The sequence below is a fragment of the Artibeus jamaicensis genome, unplaced genomic scaffold (genome assembly GCF_021234435.1).
Source record: "Artibeus jamaicensis isolate MK-2021 breed Jamaican fruit bat unplaced genomic scaffold, CSHL_Jam_final contig_851, whole genome shotgun sequence".
Classification (NCBI taxonomy): Eukaryota; Metazoa; Chordata; class Mammalia; order Chiroptera; family Phyllostomidae; genus Artibeus; species Artibeus jamaicensis.
The window spans coordinates 6,118,940-6,137,342 of NW_026521986.1; the positions used below are offsets into that span (position 1 = coordinate 6,118,940).

Genomic DNA, 18,403 nt, shown 5'->3' on the forward strand with positions numbered 1-18,403 from the left:
GATTTCAAACAGAGTTCTAGGACATTGACTCTTATCTACTCTGCTGGTTTTATGGATCAAAAAAAAAAAGTGAGAACTGTCACTGAAAGATTGCTTTTACACATGATTGTAAGACGATTAATTTTAACTGAGGGAGCCTAGAAATCCTCTGACACTGAGGGTATAAGGAGAATATGTATTTTAACATTTTCCTTTTTAAACCCATGTAACTTCCGGTCGTAAAAAGAAAAAAGAACCTGAAATTGTTCTTAAGGTCTTTTAGAAAACACATTAGATAAAGACGATTGCCCTGGAGGGTCCGGTCATCACAGGTCCGTCTCAGCCTCTGCCCCTGTGTGCTCACCTGTGGGTACGCATCTAAGATTACTCTCTTTAGGACTGTTTATGTCTGACTCTTGTCCTTTTCTCTCTTTTTTACTAAAATGTGTTTTACTAAAAATGAGGTATGCTCACAATGTCAAAAGATAAATAAATGCTATGTAAGATGTTGCAGAGCTAGTTAAGTAAAACATAATTTTAAAACTACTCGTGATTTGGTATAGCTATGCTTAAAACAAATTTTTATATATTGTAATACAGTTATGCATTAAAATAACTACTAATTTCCTAAATGGCAGAAAATATGATTACATAATCCTCATACAAGCTTATTCCTGTGAAACATTAGTCAAAAGTGACAGTCCGAAATATTCTTTTAAAAATAGTTCATTTGCTTCCTATTAATTTGATTTTACTGATTCTACAACCTGGAAAAACTTTAAAATTCTATAAATAACTATTTACTCTGAAGTTCCATATTATTACAATGATTTTTTATTTCTAGGTTGTGAATTAATTTATGAAAAGTTCACAGTCCTAATTGAAGTTTATTTTAATAGCCATGAATTAATACCTCACAATAAGTAGACCTAATAAATACAGTGTTAAGACTATGGATAAATGGTAAAGGAAAAAGTCAGTAAACTTGAGGAGGAAAATAATTTGTGAATCAAAAAACACATATGAATTTATCAGAATGGATATGAAAACTCTGAAGGAGAAACTGCTACTCAACTAGGATAGTGTCCACATTTGCTTGTGTGAGCTCGGAATCTAAGGCACAAGATGAGTCTAACTGCTCCTGCGACAAGCGGGAACTTTTCAGGGGGACATCCGACCAGCCATCGCAACATGGCTGGAATCTCTGGGCTAACGCATTACCAAACCTTTGGCATCGGTTATGTCTGAAAGATTTACCTTTGTGTGAATACATGTGTTCCAGCAATTGGCTCTTTCGGAGAAATTTATGACCACAGATGGTACAGCTGATTTTTCTTTTCCTTGAAAAAGAAAAATTACAGTTTAATTCTACTGGCTCTGTGTCTTTGGAGATCAAAGACACTTGACTGATCTGTAAAGGCTCTGTGGTCCCACAGTTTGAATGGTCAGGCTGTTGCTCATTCTCCTTGACAATGAAGGAGCCGAGCCTGCGGCATTCAAGAGCTTCGCTATTTTCATTAAGTGGATGCACTTCACCAAGGTCATTACTTTCCAAAATGGAAGCGGGGACACCAAATGGCAGGGATCCAGACACATGGGTATGGAGATGTTGCCTTAGGTTACCACGGGAATCAAAACGTTCTCCACAGTAATGGCATAAGTGAATTTTGATACTACTTTCCGTGAAAGTGGGGCCTGTCATCTCGGATGAGGATGAGGAATGGCTCTGGGGGATCACAGATTCCGGGTCACATCTTTCCTGCTTTATGGACACGGGAGGCTTCTGGTGTCCCTCCAAGGCCTGGGCAGCAGGATGGGCCCTCTGCTGGTCAGCAGTGCCGTCATCCAGCCCAATAGCGAGAGAAAGCTGTAACTGGGGGTGTTCACCCTGGACAGAGGCTCTGTTTCCACCGTTATTGGAAGGCGCTTCTTTGACCTCCAGCGCTTGTTTGACAGCTGTTTTGTGGGTTGTTGAGATTTGAATGCCATACAAATTTGAGGACTGCACAGTCTCTGGTGAGAACACTTGATTCATTTCAGTTGCAATGTGAGAAAGGTAGTCGGCGTGAAGAAACCGAATCCCTTCCTCCAAACGGTTGTGATCCACAATCTGTTTTGGCCCTTTCCCGGTGTACATAATGTGCAACAAATAGCTGAATATGTCAGGTTGGATGTCAGTTGGTTGTATTTTTATGCATTCACTGTTAAAAACAAAAAATAGACTCACACAAAATGAAACAACCTACTTGGCCTTTTAGTTAACAGTATACAGTCTCAGGCTAAAGCAAAATTTTCCTAAGAAGTTCAAACGTAGCAATCTGACTTGATGAAACACAGAAAAAAGGCTTAAACTTTCACTGTATACCAGTTGATGGCCCAGCAACAAGTCTTCATGTATCCGATCTACACCTAAAGTTAGGAAACAGATATTCTCATTTGTTCAACAGTTATGTAGTGATTCCTAAGTGATACTAGCTGCCAGGGAGTTGAGAAATTATGAATAAAATAGGTACCCCACTCTTATAGAACTTAACAATCTATGTAGCCAAAAGAACCAAAACCAGAAACTTGAACAAATACCCATACACCAACTTCAATACAGCATTATTCATTATTAGCCTAAAGGTAGGAACAACCCAAGTGTCCATCAACAGATGGACAGATAAACACAACATGGCTTATACATACGATGGAATATTATTCAGCCACAAAACAGAATGAAGTTCTGATACATGCTATAATATGGATGAATCTTGAAAACATTATGCTAAGTGAAATAAGCCAGACACAAGAGGACAAGTTTTGTATGCCACTTATAAAAAATAACAAAACAAACAAGTAAGCAAAACAGAACCAGAGACACTGAAATAAAGAACAAACTGGCAGTAACCAGAGGGGAGTGGGGAGGGAAATAACATCAGAAAGAAGGGGAAGGGTCACGAATGATGTATATAAAGGACCCATGGACAAAGAAGCCAATGGGGGTAGGATCAAGGGCAGGAGGTGAGGATGGGTGGGGCAGGGAAAAGTAGTGGTGGGAAAATGGAAACAACTGTATTAGAATATTAATGAAAATGACTTAAAAAAGAGAGATACCTAGAATGGACAAATTCATAGAGACAGAAAGTAGTTTAAAGGTTACCGGGAGCTTGTTGGAGTGATGGTGGTGGTGAGGAGTTATTACTTAATAGGTACGGTTTCTGAAGTGATGAAGAGTTTTAGAAATCAATAGTGGTGATGGTTGTACAACAGTGTAAATGTAATTAATGCTAATTAATTGTATAATTAAATGTGGTAAAAACAAATTTTATATTATATATAGTTTATAACAATAAACATTTAAAATTAACAATAAACATATTAAAATTCAAGAGTGTATTGAAATTGGTAATATTTAGAATTTGAATTACATTAACCTTATTTTGTCTTCCAAACTATATTAACATATCTACTGTTTAAATCACAAATGAATATGGGGATAATGTTGAAAAGCTTTAATATAAGCCCCAAGCCTATTTTTTATGTATGAATCTAGAAATCAGATAATAAATGGAAATAACTGTGTAACAAGAAATCAGGAAACACCCTGAAAATTCAGGATAAAGACACTCTGAAGGAAGCACTGGATGTCAGGGAACAAGGAAATCAGTCAGTGGACGTCCCCGCAACAGAAGTCTGTGTGAGTGCATCAGAAAGCACTGAGGGTCAGTAGGCAGACCACCCACTTCCTGAGTCCTGTTATCTTGGGATTCTTTCTTGGGCTTCGCTCTTAGCTCTGACCCACCCACTTCCACGGTCTGTGGCAGGGTTTTTTTTTTTATATCAGCAGAGTTCTGTTAACTAAGGATTTTCAGTTGCTCAACAGATACCACATGGCAGGCTGCCACCTTTGTATTTCCTGGGTTTAGCACGGTGCCCAGCCCACAACAGGCGCTGAACCAACTCACAGCTCCCAGACGAGACTGATGTGAAGACAGTGTTTCTAATGCAGTGTCTGCACTGACACAGGTCAGAGGGGGAACTTTCTGACCTGGCCGAAAGGCTGCCCATTACCTGTCCCCCACTCTATCCTCTCTACCTTGTGCCACGCCTTCCAATCATTCTGATCTAGCCTGGTTCGTATCTGCCTGTTGTCATGCACATTTTCCTCTACCTTCAGTGAACTTTCTTGCATTACTCTTCAACACCTGAAAAACAATTCCTGATCCTTAAAGATCCAGGACCTCTATAATACCTGTTCCAACCTTCTCAAAATAAGGCTACTGACACTTCACTTTACCTTGTGCAATACTTATCACACTAATTATTATTTTAAGAGTTTTATTTATTTCTTTTTAGAGAGAGGGGAAAGGAAGGAGAAAGAGAGGGAAATGTTAATGTGTGGTTGCCTCTCATGTGCCCCCTACCGGGGACCTGGCCCACAACCAAGGCATGTGCTCTGACTGGGAATTGAACTGGTGACCCTTTGGTTTGCAGCCTGTGCTCAATCCACTGAACTACACCAGCCAAGGCTTATCACACTAATTATTAATAACATCAGCTAATGGCACAAAGCTCCTGTTCTAAGCATCTGAATATTACTAATCCATTTAATCTTCTCAATATCATGGGTGGGTATACTATTCTAATGTTTTACAGAGAAGGAAACTGGGGCACAAAGAGATCAATTACACTGCAATTATTTTCTTTACGTGTATTATCTCTCTGTTAGACTACAAGTTTCTTGCAGGCAGGGAGTATAACTTATCTGTTACTGGGGTCTGGTACAGTGACTGATATGTAAGTCTTCAATCAATAGTTCAGCCCTGGCTGGTGTGACTCAGTGGACTGAGCCCCGGCCTTACGAACACAAGTACTGCCAGTTTGATTCCCCATCAGGGCACATGCCTGGGTTGCGGGCCAAGTCCCCAGTGCAGGCGTGCGAGAGGCACCCACACATTGTTTCTCTCTATCTCTTTCTCCCTCCTTTCCACTCTCTCTAAAAATAAATAAATAAAATCTTTTAAAAAAATAGTTGAATAAATGAACAATTTAAAAAATGTATAATTAAGCCCTGGCTGGTGTAGCTCAGTGGATTGAGCGCCGGCCTGCAAACCAGACAATCGCGGTTCGATTCCCAGTCAGGGCACATGCCTGGGTTGCAGACCAGTTCCCTGCAGGCCAGTTCCCAGCAGGGGACGCATGTAAGGCAACCATACATTGATGTTTCTCTCCCTCTCTCCTTCCCTTCCCCTCTAAAGATAAATAAATAAAATATTTTTAAAAAATGTATAATTAAGGCTGGAATCCTAAGTATTTCATGTAGGGTCCTTTTAAAAAACATAGTATTCTATCACTTTCAACCTAGGATGGATTGAAGCTATTTTTTACCAAGAGCTCAGAATCTGAATACCACTTCCCAGCCCTCCCCCTACATACCTACCATGCTAGGGTAACACACATTCAAAAACTTTTTGAAAAAATATTTAAAACAAATGACCTTTCAACTGTAATAGGAAATATAAGGTGGGTAGAATTATGACTGAAACCTTCTATGAAAGCGTTATGGAATAGAAATCAATAACTTACTAATTAAGAGCACAGAACTTAAAGAGCCCGGATCTACTTCTGAGTCTAACTTAGTAGCTGTATAATCCAGGATAGGCAAGTGATGTAATAACTGAGTCTCAATTTCCTTTTCTCTAAAATAGTATGACTTGGCTGGTGTAGCTCAGTGGATTGAGCGTGGGCCTGCAAACCAGACAATCGCGGTTCGATTCCCAGTCAGGGCACATACTGGGGTTGCAGGCAGGTTCCCTGCAGGCCAGTTTCCAGCAGGGGGCGCAAGAAAGGCAACCATACGTTGATGTTTCTCTCCCTCTCCTTCCCTTCCCCTCTAAAGATAAATAAATAAATAAAATCTTAAAATAAATAAATAAAATAAAATAGTATGGACAACAGTAGAATTTACAACAGGTATGAGATAAGCCTTCAATAAATTTGAACCATGATTGCGTTTATTCTTATGGATCCTCCACAATGCATTTAATTACTAATATTTAAATATATACATTACAATTTTTTCTTAAGGTGACGCCATAACGAAGAATTCTTCCAAATGATGTTATAAGAAGGTTTAGACATGCCATAATATTAAAACTCTTCTGATTTACCAAAGCACATCCTTACCTTGTTTGATGAATAAATATCATCTTAAAGTAGTTAGAAAAAGCAGCAAGCACTGCTCTGTGGGCTTTGAAGTAAACATCTCCAATAGCAACTGTGCAGTCACACAGAAAACCAAACTCCCGTTGCATGTTCAGCTGCTGCAGAAGGACAAGGCTATGGCTAGCGGTGTCCATTGTGGCTCTGAATAAAAGGAAATAGAAAGATTTTTTTCTTTTTACAAAATTGGCTACATTTCACACAAACCTCCAGAGTACAAAAAGACCTGAATTTAAATGGAACTATTCGATCATTTTTAAAAACTCTATTTTCAACTACATTGTGTGTTCAGTACTACTTTGTATTAGTTTCAGATGTACGGCATAGTGATCAACAATTTTCTATACTATTAATTTCACCCCAAACCTAGCTAACCCTGAATCTACTTAACATGACAATCGATACCAACTCCACTGAAACCATAAATATTTATAGCTTTTTCCCCATCTGGTAAGAACATACTTGGTATGAGTGACACAGGAGCAAAAGGAAGGCCTGTCCTTTTTTTAAATACATGCAACCACATGTTTTTAGTCCTCAGTTTCACTGGAGAAATGGGAATGAGACATTGATCCTTGCTTCAGAGCTAAATAAGTTAGGTGAAAAGCACCTTGTAGTTTTTTTAAATATTTTTTAAAGATTTTATTTATTTACACCTAGAGAGAGGGGAAGGGAAGGAGGGAAATATCAATGTGGTGGCCTCTCAATGAGCTGTCCACTGGGGACCTGGCCTGCAACCCAGGCATGTGCCCTGACTGGGTATCGAACTGGCAACCATTCGGTTTACAGCCTGCACTCAATCCACTGAGCTACACCAGCCAAGGCAAAAAGCACCTTGTAATTGAAATGGCTATTCAAATGTTAGCTACAAATGTTAATAACATAACAGTGTGTCCTGGCTGGGCTAGAGATGTCACTGCCTCTTAGTGATCCTGTGTGCTTAGAGCACACTGACCTCCTATCATACAATGTTTGGGAAATTTACCAGTCACAGTAGGGTCAGGAGCCCCTAAAACAGACATCAAGCCACATCCCCTGATTTACATGGGGCCTGGGAGCCACATGGGAAAGACCCTAAACCCTGAACTAAACTGGATTCAGACATATAACAAGTGTGTAGGTCTTGAAAGAAGTAGAATGCAGGACGATGCATTGGCCTCAGGGAGGAAAATCATGCATGAGGAAGAACATGCAAAAGAATTCTGGCAGAGAAGTCCAGTGTGAGTACAAGGACATTCAAGAGTGCTGTGGTTTCCAAGAACCGGGAGGCTGTGCTTCATCACCTTCTCCACCCCCACTGTGCAGACTGCAGAGAACTCTGGTGCTTTGGCACAGCGGGTATCACTGTGGGGTGGGAGGACCTCTTCTTAAAAAGAGAATGAAGTCTCCTTACTTGCCAGAAAGACCAAGGGGTAAGGAAGGTAGTGATTAGAGTATGGGGTTAGCAGGCTGGACACTGGCATTAGCTTTGGCAACAGACAGCTGAGTGATTGATAATAAAATAAAGATAGCTAACACTGTATAGAGCTTCCTACTGTCAAGCAATTCTCACTCATTTAATTTGCAGTACAACCCCATGAGAAAGGGAATACTCAGTGAATCTTACAAATGAAGAAACTGCATCAGCACAGAGAGTTGGTTTACTCAAGGTCACCCTGCTAGTAAGTGGCAGAGCAGGGATTCAGACTCAGGCACTAGATTCCAGGACTCAAGTGTCCCCTCCCTCTCCATCCCTCTCCCTCCCAGGGAACATGACAAACTGACTGAAGGAGCCAGGGAAATGGTCTGGATTACACATCAAGGCATTCCAGGAAACCTAAGGAATATCTGGAGTAAAATATTTGCTTCTAGGAAGGAAAATAAAGAGCAGGGAGTGAAGGATGGAGGGAGCTGTACTGTTTAACTTGAAAAACCCTCTTATGGAAGTTTTATTTTATAAATACATATCTACATGTACTCCTTTCCCCCTCATTTTTAAAAATTATATTTCCAGTAGGTACAGGGAACAATGTAACAAACACTTACCCACTCCTAAGCACAGAAAGTGAACAAGGCAGAGACCCCTGGCACCTCCCTCATTCTGTGCCTCCCACTGCCTTGCCTCCAAAGGTAACAGCCATCTTGAATTGGTGTTTATGGCTCTCCTGTATACTGTCACGTATCACAGCATATGTATGTATCCCTCAAGAAGGTATGGTACTGTTTTGCATGTTTTAAAGTTTTGTATATATAGAAATATACTTTAGGAATCCTGCAACTTGCTTAATTCTACATTCGTTACTTTTAAAAATCCTACTTACTCAAAAATAATTTTCCCCAATTAAAAAAAACAAAAAGAAAACTCTTACCCTGTACATTCCCATTTTTAAAAGCCTTTAAGTAGCAATGAAATGAAAAATAACAAGATAACAAAACCTAAAGAGACTTGAGCCGACTGCTAAGAATATAAACAAGATCCAATTGTGGATATTGTTCCAGAAGGCCATTAAACCAAAAGTGATTACTTATTATATTGACCACATTTCTCTGATTCTAAAACACCCAATTTATAGGGAGACTAAAAAAACACACAATATAAACTCTATATTGATTTCAGTATGTGAAAAACGTGTCTTAGGATCAAATTGAACATGAAAATGGATCACATTGAAGTGCTTTAAACTAGCCTTACAAATTGTCTCCAAAAACCCCCTCAGATCATAAACATTTTCACCTGTTCTTTGTGTGTGTGGAGCACATTAGTATAATGGACTATTGACCATATGGAAATGCAAATGGCACACTAAAAAGCTAACCACATATTTAAAAAATCTTGTGGTTAATGGTCTATGAGTAATGGTTAAACTCACTTATTGAAAAACTACTTATTGAAGAGAAAATTAATAACAAAAATATTTGAAAGCATGCATTACACAAAACATGAGGACAGAAAAAATTACATAGATGATGCAATAAAGATTATAGGCTAATAGGGGAGATAAAACGGTAATTACAGCATGAAGTGGCAAGTGCCACAGAACAGTTTGGAGCACATGTTATGTGAGGGGGAGATAAGTAACAGATAAATACCAGGTGACTCAGTGGAAAATAAGCCATTTGAACTGGATTTAGATGAATCCAGGTGAACATAGCATTGCAGGGAGAAAAAAACAGAATGAGTGAAAGAACATGGAGTGGTATAAATATATGGATAACGGAAGAATTCAGTTTGGTACAGAAAAAACAAAAGTAAGTAATGAAATGGGGTTAGCTCACAAAGGGTGCTGAATGTAAAACTAAAAGGTGCTCCAGGGGTGTTTGAAATGGAGAACTATATGAAGATGTTTTCTGTGGGGGGAGGAAACAATGTAGTTAAGCTCAACCTCTGGAATCAGACGCCTTGGGTTAAAATTCCAGCTCTGCCACTTAGCTATGTGGTCTTCACAAGACACAACACTCTGGGCTTCTGTTTCACTTATAAAATATGGGCAATTTAAGTATCTACCTCACAGGTTGTTATACAGATTTGGTAAGATGATGCATATAAGCACTTAGAAATAGTGGGTACATAGTAAGTGTTCAATTAATAGCAATTGTCATCATCATCACCACCATCATTTGGCTTCTGAGTCAAATGGTCAGTCTAGTAGCAATATATTAAAAAAGATCAGCAAGGGAAAGGCGTGGAGAAATAAAGACCAGCAAGGAGACTGCTACAATATCCAAGTAATGGTACAAACGAAGGAAGAAATATGACATACCAGATTAACTGACATGAATTGGCAGGCAGGCTGGATGCAGTCAGCCACAGAGAAGACCAAGTCAAAGATGAGTCTCAGTATTCCAGCTTGGTTAATTGGAGGCATTTGTTCATTTCTTCAGGTCATTTTTGCACAGTAAGTGTCATGTGCTAGGTGTTGACATTTTTAAAAAAGCAGGGTCTCAGAATGCCAAAGAAGAGACGTGGAAACTGGATTGATAGGAGACAAGTTTCACTCTGGACACATTGAGTTCAAGGTGTTTACTCTAGGACATCTGAGTTTAAGTGTTTAGTGATCAATGAGGGGAAAATATGCTATTCTGGTGCTCTAGAGAGAGCAAGGCTGGAGAGGGAGAGGAGGTCCTCTGAAATGGTAAGGCCATTATCACCAGGAGTGAATGAGATTATTGAGTAAAATAACAAAAAAAGCTAAGAATAAACTCTTGAACAACACAAAAAAGATGCAGTAAGAGGGACAGGAGAAATAAGAAAATGTTCTGTCATTGAGTAAAGATAAGGGAGGTGAAGGAAAGGTGAGAACCTTGGCAGGAGGAAGTGTCAATGGTGGTTAATGCTGCAAAGAAACCCGTGGATGAGGCCCATTACAACACCCCCAAGTGTGTGACCAAGAGATTGCTAGTGACCTTGGAAAACAGCAAGGGCAAAGTATCCGACTGCAAGGGGGATGTCAGAAAGCAGCTGTAAGGGGTAGGTACAAACAGGACAGAGCGGTGAAGATGCTGCAGATTGAACACAGCTTTCAGGCTAAAGAGGACTGGAACCTCTAGAAGCCAGAAGGAATGCAGTCAGAAATGGAAGTACAGCAGCTAGCCAGGGAGAAGAGAGATTTTTTTTTCTGACAATGGAAAGGAAATGGGTGACTCAAGGACAGAGAATTCAAAAGTATTCTTTTAGATGGCACTGATTTACAAATTAGAAGTCAGTCCCTATGCACAGGGGTGTCTAGGCCTTGAAAGAAACGTAGAGCAATAATCCCTGATGCTGACACAGAACATTGAAGATTATAGAGAACTTCCACTTATACTTCTGCTTTAGATAATTTCTATTCATCTAACTTCAAGTTCACAGACTTCATTTCTAATCTATTAAACCCATTCGGTGAATTTTTTATTGCAGGTAGTATATTTTCAGGTCAAATTTTCCACCTTATTCTTTGTTAAATTTGTTTCTCTGCTGAGGTTTTCTACTTGTTCACTCATTATTTTGCTCTACATCCATGGGCACAGTTGTAGGAGCTGCTTTAAACCTCCTCTGCCAAAGCCAACCTCTGGGTTATCTTGGTGTCCCTTAACTAGTGTGGTAATTTCGTTTTTCCATATGTGTAGTCATTTTGGATACTATCCTAGACTTTCTGATTACTATAGTAGAGATTTGTGTTAGATTCTGTAATATTTTTCCGAGGAGTACTGAAGTTTTTGCGGACAATTAACTAAGCTGGACTTAGTTCTGCCTCCCTAGGTATGGTTCAGATTTTTCAGTGTTAGGTGTGCTGTTTGAAGGCTATTCAACACATGTATAAACATTAAGTATAAGGGTTGGCAAGAGATTTGAGCTGAGTTTTATATGCAAGAGTTAGTACTTTCACTCATCCTTTCTAAGATTTTCCTGCTTACTTTGCAGCCTGTGTGGTCACTCTTAACTGTCCTCTTTTCTTCAGGCAAGTAAGATGATAGGTTCTCATCTCAGCTTTAGTCACCCCCTCGTGCCCCCAGCAGGGACCTGCTCCCAGGATAACAGCTGCTCCCTCTCCCACCCACAGACTGCATCGGAGTTTCGGCCGGCACGTTGTCACTCGTGAATGGCATCTGGGAGTTTTTGAAACCTTTTTTTTCCAAGTTTATAGTTTTTATCTCAATAAAACTATAAATTTTTATTTTATAAATCTTATCTTACTAGGAACTATTCAGTCATTACTTTTTACCAGCAGTTCTGAAAAGTTCTGGTCTCAAAATCCATTTACACTATCAAAATATCACTGACTGGGAACAGCTGCTGTTTATGTGGGTTACGTCTGTCAACAGTTACCATGTGAGAAATTAAGTGAGAAAATTTTTTAAATTTATTTAAAACAATAAACCCATTACATATTAATGTATTTTTCTAAATATGTATTTTTTAATTAAAAAATCGTTTACATCTTAGAAAAAAGAAGAGTAAAGAGAGATCAATTTGTTGTTTCACTTATTTATTCATTCATTATTCAATTCTTGTATGTGCCCCCACTGGGGCTCAAACCCACGATGTTGGTATTTCAGGATGATGCTCTAACCAGCTGAACTACCTATCCAGCCAGGGCACAACATGCATTTTTTTTTAAAGTGTTAAGGGTAGCATTGTTTTACATTTTGAAATCCTCTTAACACCTGGCTTTAAAAAATACAGCTGGGTTTCCCCCCCAAGCTTCTGCATTCAATCTGTTGCCACGTGTTTTGGTTAATGTATATTGAGAATGTGGCCTTGCAAAAGAGAGATCTTTGTAGACACACAGAAGGGTCTCAAAAGTGGTCTTTGGACCACACCTTGAGAAAATCCACCCTACATTTTTTTGACGCTATGCACTAACAAAGCAGGTACTAAAGTAGTCCCATTTAATGGTAGAGGAAACGTGGGCTCAGAGAAGGCAGGAAAGGTACTCAAAGTCAGCCAACTAGCTATTAGATGCCATTGGTAGTACTTCAAGTCTGACTATAAACTCAATGCCATTTCTTCAAAATCCCCATTTAGAACTCTCAGCATACATTGATGGCAGATTTTACCAATATATTAAATGAAATAAGGGGATAAATTTTCCAAATTTCTGAAATGAAACAAATTCAGATTATTTTCTTAAAATAAAAGCAACTTATATATGCAACAGGTTCATTCAAACTTATTTTCATAATAATAGGCCTTTGATGTTTAAAAGTAACACAACCAGATTTTACCTCAGGTCAATAGAACCAATCCATCAGAGCTACTGAGAACATTTTCTAACACAACCTACTTTACACATTATTAGTTGGGTTGTTTGTGTAGCTTTTGCTCATCATTTCTTTGCTCATCAATTTTATTTTCTCTAGTACGTGGAACAACCAGTTTCTTATGGATACATACAGAAAGATGTTAGAAGTTACATTTGAGAATTTTGGTGTAAATTTTAAGATGTGAGAGAGGTTGCAGAAAAAATAATTCATCATTTTATTATAATTACAAATTCTGGAGCCAAAAATGTAAGAGTACTAAATCTTAACATGCTTTATCTGTTATCCAAGTGGTATTTATATTACAATAGAGTTAGCACTGATATTTGACACTACAAAAACCTTTTTTATTGACTAGATTGCAGTAATTCTGGATTAGCTCAAAATAAGTAGACTAGAACAGCTTTATACTAGTATCTATGTTTGTTTAATTCAAAGTTAGCTTGATATTCAACATCTTTGTTTTTTTTTTTTTTAATCTATTGTATTAGTTAGACTGGACTCTCAGACCCATAGTAGCCAGAATGATGTCCTGGAATAAATAGCTTTTCATTCTCTCAGGCTGTAAGAATCTTTAATAAAGAAAAGATCAAAAGGAGTAAGACATCTGTTTCTGTGAAAAACAAATAGCTTTAGATATTTTCTCTGTGGTTCCTACCACTGTGACTTTATTATTAATTATTAGGACAAGGAGACAAGAAAGTTGGCAAAGGAATGTGTACAGCTTTTTTTGAGATATTCACTCAGGGCTATAAATACAAAGGTAAAAGCCGATTATTCAACCTGCCACAAGATAAAAGATTTTATACTATGATTTTAACTTAATGGTACATTCACATGATTGTGAGGGTGTAACCTAGATAAAGATTGTTTGCAGATTAAGATTTTATCCTGGAATAGCAGCTCCTACTTAGCTAACTGTATGATAACATTTTCCACGTAGAGTTAGTTGGACCCAAACGCAACTGCTGGGGCAAGACACAGATCCTTTCTGAAAAAGCTCTGCAGGTGATTCTAGTAAGATACCTCAGTTAAGAGCCACTGCATCATTATAAGAAGGGGAAAAAAACTCTAGAAAATACTTTCACACTCTACAAGTATAGAGAAAAAGGATAATTTCACAAGTGCTCAAAATGTGGGAATTATACCAATGGCAGGAAGTAAGCTAACATCAACAATTATAATGCTAATTATAACTTTAAACTAAAAAATTAGCCAGATTAAGAAACAAAAGTGCTCCCAAACTAGTAGGATGGGCACTGGGAATAGAAGAGGAACACACTGTTTTCAGAGTTCTTTTTAAAAAGTATTTATGAAAAAGAGATATTTACTCTCTTCTTACCATTACACCTATTTTCATAATATCCAAAAATGATGTGTAAATTCCAAATCTGAAAATACTGGTCAAGGCAAAATCTGCAGTAATTCTGGGCACTTGCTTATAAAAAAATCACTGAGAATATTACTGAAGAGGGTAAGGAGCAGACGTGGTAAACGATACAGGAAGAGCAGTTATGCTCTAGAAACCTTTAACGGAACAGGGAAACGTTAGCTTGGGGCCTCCTGCCTGCTGGCAGACAGCCGGCCTACCCTGCATCTCTTACCCCCACCTAACCAACATGTGGGACGTCTGATAAAGCCACAGGCAAACAAAAAACACTAACACCACTCAGTGCAAATTGCTACTGCACCTTAAAAAAATCAGAACCTGTGAAGGAAAGATTCTACTAAAAATAATATTTTTTTTAAAAAAGACTTCATTTCTGAAAGAAAAAATAAGGTATTAAAAGGACAGGAGAAAGCTGGAAAATGGCAGTGCTAGTACAGACCTAGAATACAGGACAAGCAAGAATGATTATAACTTCTGCATATAAGTAAACCATACTTCCTCTGCCACAGAATGTTCCACTAACATGTCATCCACATGGACTAATGAAACCCTTTGCTTAATGTTGCCTAGAGTTTTTCAGAAAGAACAAGTCACTGTACACTGATTTGTAACCAGGGAAGAAATGAATTAGAAAAATACCAAAAATAACTAACACCACAAACATTTTTTCTAAAGATTAAAAAAATTCCTGCTAGCACAGGGTAAACGGAAGTATTACTAAATTCAATCAATGATCCTGAAATTGATGTTTGATTTAAACACTTTATTTCCTCTTCCTCCACTCTTGCTAAGCAAATTCAAGTACCAATAATGGCTTCTCTATACTTGAGAGAATTGTTATCAATAGCTACTAATGAGTAAATACTATGTGCAAAACCCTGTGCTAAGTGCTCTATGCACATTATCTCTTTTAACCCTCACCATGACTATGTGTTCTTTCCTTTCCATTTTACAGATGAGGAGAAACCTAGGCTCAGGACACACAACCAGCAAACGGTATTAAGTGGGGGATCAAACATTAGGTCTGACTCTGTAGCCTGTGCTTGTAACTACAAACTGAAGTGGTATTTTTCTCAGCATTCTTTTATCAAAAGATTGAAGTTCACATGCACTTTGGAATAAATATGCAGAAAGGGAGCACAGGAAGTGGTGAAGAAGTACTTTGTAATTTATCAAGATAAGAGCACCTGCACTGCTTTTTTAAGACCAGAAAAAAAAACCCTGCAATAATATAAAACCCCCAACTCTTTTCTGGCCCTGTTATTACTAAGATGGACAAGTTTTTCTTTAACAAGATGGTCAAGCAGCACCTACACACCACACATAAATCACTTTGGTTTAGCGGTGGGGAGGGCATTATGCAACACTTCCCAGCACAGCACTCACCAGGATATTTTACCGCCAAGACACTTAGGCCCCTCCTCCCCAGCTAGACAGCCTGGCTCCTTCATATTCCCCTCAGGAGATAGGGTGGAAGCTCACAGCTCCACTTTCTAAGGCACAGAGGGCAGCTGAAAGTCCTGCTCAACCTCTCTGGGCAACCACAGGCGCCAATAAATCAGCCACAGGCAATTTCTCTCATCTCCCTTCCCAGCTTGAAGTGGTAGTAAGATACAGTGCAAAAGAGCCCAGACTAGCCTTGGGAAATAAGTGATCTAGGCTTGAATTTTACAGCAAATGGCTGCAACACTGAAGCCACGTAAATCTCTGATCTAGGCTTGAATTTCACAGCAAATGGCTGCAACACTGAAGCCACGTAAATCTCTGAGCCTATTTCCTCAACTGTTTGTAATATGGAGACAATACTACCTCCTTTTGGTAAATATTTGAAATTCATCTATGAAAACAGCTAGCCACTGCAGGTACTTAAAAAAACAGCAACCAAATCTGAGCTGAGTCCATCTCTCCATTATCTCCAAATATTGGTGAGATATTCAGGGTAGGGCTGGGCAAAAACGGTGTAGCAAGTCATGTGAAGTCCCTCCCTACTTCCTGGCTGACCATTCAGGTGACTATTCACTGCTTCCTGATAACCTCCTAACCATCAGTACTAATCTACTCCATGTCCTATCCCATCATCGTTTTGTTCCCTATCAAAGAGCTGATGTCTGATAATGGATTAAGAGTTTACTCTTAATTAAAACGTGTCCACATTACAAAAGAGGACTTTTATGAGTTAACTTTCAGGAAACAATGCTGCAAACGTTGGTTATTCTTGCAGAGAAGAGGGCTAAAGGGGGCTGGGGTGGGGAGGGTAGCTTTGAGCTCCAAAGTACATCACAGCCATTCTATTTCACCTAGAAATAGTGCCAACCCCATTTCTTAAAATACCAAAGCCATCACACACTGGCCAAGCCTGATTTCTCAATAATCTGGATCAAGGCAAGTACAATCACCTCTGGCAGAAAGCCTCTACAGTGCATGGGTTAAACTGGCACTGCTGCACTCCTGATGTGGTAGAGAGCACAACGACCAAGGCGTCCAGAACTGATGAGTGCAATTAATCGAGGTGCAGGACTCAATCGAGCTATACACTTCCTCTTTAGGTCCGGTGTCCTCATCTGCAAAATAAGAGGGATGAACTAGCTTTCCTGTAGGGGCCCTTTCAGCTTTAAAGTCTGTGACTACAAAGTGTACTTTACACCCTTGACAAAATCGTGTGCAGTTTTACCAAAAAGACTTGATTGTCAAGAGAATGAATGTCAAATTTAATCCCCTGGGGGAAACCAGGCATTACTTTATGAAACATGTTAGCTGCTGTCAAGTTCAGGGGCTGCCTATGCAGCTCGAGAACAGCTTTTCTCCACATGAGTCCTAGCTACAGAAGTGAAGTGATAGATGGGGCAAGCTTTAAAAAGAAAAACTGGCCCTGGCTGGGTATCTCAGTTGGTTGGTTGGTATCTTCTGGAGGTTTCAGGTTCCATCCTGAGTCAGGGCACTGCAAGAAGCAACCAATGAATGCATAAGTAAATGACAACAAAATTGATGTTTTTCTCTCACCCTCTTTCTAAAGTAAAGTAAAATTACAAAAAGAGAAAACTGGATATGCTTAGAATAAGATTCATATAAGCTGAAAAAAGAGAAATGAATTACGGGACCAGAAGGGTACTTCCTACTCTAAAAACAAGGTAATCACAAATGATGGTGGGAAGAAAGAGGGAAGACATGGGCCTCTGTGGGCTACACCTGGAAACCCACCCACCCGCTAAAGGATCAGCTCGGCAGTCTGCGGAACGCCGCACGCTAGTCGGGGCTGCCCGCGCACAGTCGCAGCCCGGCCGGCAGCAAGCGTCCTCGCGCGCGGTGGTCCCAGCCTGCTTTAGGCCCCAACACTGCCTTGTGCGTACAGGTAAGGGCGGCTACGGGCATCCTCGGCCCAGAGCTCACTCGGGGTTGCCATTTTCCTCTTTGCCCTAATTGACATGTCAAACAGACCAAAAATACCCCTCTCCCATGCTACTTGCATCTGTTCCACGACCGGCGCAGCTGCAGGCCGCCGCCACCCCAGGCGGCTCCCGGCGGGAGGGACTGAGCCTGGAGCAGCCCTCTGGGGCCGGGCTGCGTCGCTTACCCAGACGCCGCTGCGGCGGCCAGTCGGCTCCTCCATGCGGGAGGGGCGGCTCCCGCGCCACAAGCGTCACGCGGCGGCGCCAGCTCACGCACCCCGCGGTCCATTCTCGCGCGGCTTCCCGCGCCGGCCGCCCCGTGGTGAGCCCACGTGACCGCGCACCCGGTAGCGGGGAAAGAGGGGCGCAGGGGCAGAGTGTGCGAGCGTGCTTACGTGCGAGCCCGCCCACTCTCTCAAGTGGCCAGGATGGGTTGGCTAGCGCTCGGCCGCCTCCGCCACAGTCCCCAGTTGTGACTCTGTAGGCGGAAGCGTGGAGATGAGCCTGGGCGTTACTTGCTCCCCACACACAACCGCGTGACTGGGGACTTTCCCCAAATGTGCAAAAGCATGGGCACCCCTTCAGTTCGGGAGTGGGGGTGGGAAAGGATGCGCTCGCGTGTTCAAAGGCAGAGTGATGAGGGCGCGAGGCCAGGGAAACTAAGCCCCGGGAGCCTAGCGGGGTGGGGCATGGCGGGGGAAGTGACTAAGGCCAGAAGCCGACG

General features: G+C 40.4%; 1 protein-coding gene across 5 annotated transcripts; it reads right to left on the bottom strand.

Annotated features, from left to right (window-relative positions):
- Positions 1 to 846: 846 nt before the first annotated feature.
- On the bottom strand, positions 847 to 18,149 carry ZBTB25 (zinc finger and BTB domain containing 25). 5 transcript variants are annotated; one of them, XM_053673291.1, is made up of 4 exons: positions 17,865 to 17,952; positions 16,690 to 16,854; positions 6,148 to 6,327; positions 847 to 2,180 (listed from the first exon to the last, which is right to left on the bottom strand). In XM_053673291.1, the coding sequence occupies exons 3-4, from the start codon at positions 6,318 to 6,320 to the stop codon at positions 1,046 to 1,048; spliced, it is 1,308 nt and encodes a 435-aa protein (XP_053529266.1). In that variant the 5' UTR covers positions 6,321 to 6,327; positions 16,690 to 16,854; positions 17,865 to 17,952; the 3' UTR covers positions 847 to 1,045. The 5 variants fall into 5 exon arrangements, with proteins under 5 accessions (XP_053529266.1, XP_036981812.2, XP_053529265.1 ...); XM_037125917.2 differs by having other exon boundaries at positions 16,690 to 17,231; XM_053673290.1 differs by lacking the exon at positions 17,865 to 17,952 and adding an exon at positions 17,031 to 17,858.
- Between the last annotated feature and the right edge of the window lie 254 nt (positions 18,150 to 18,403).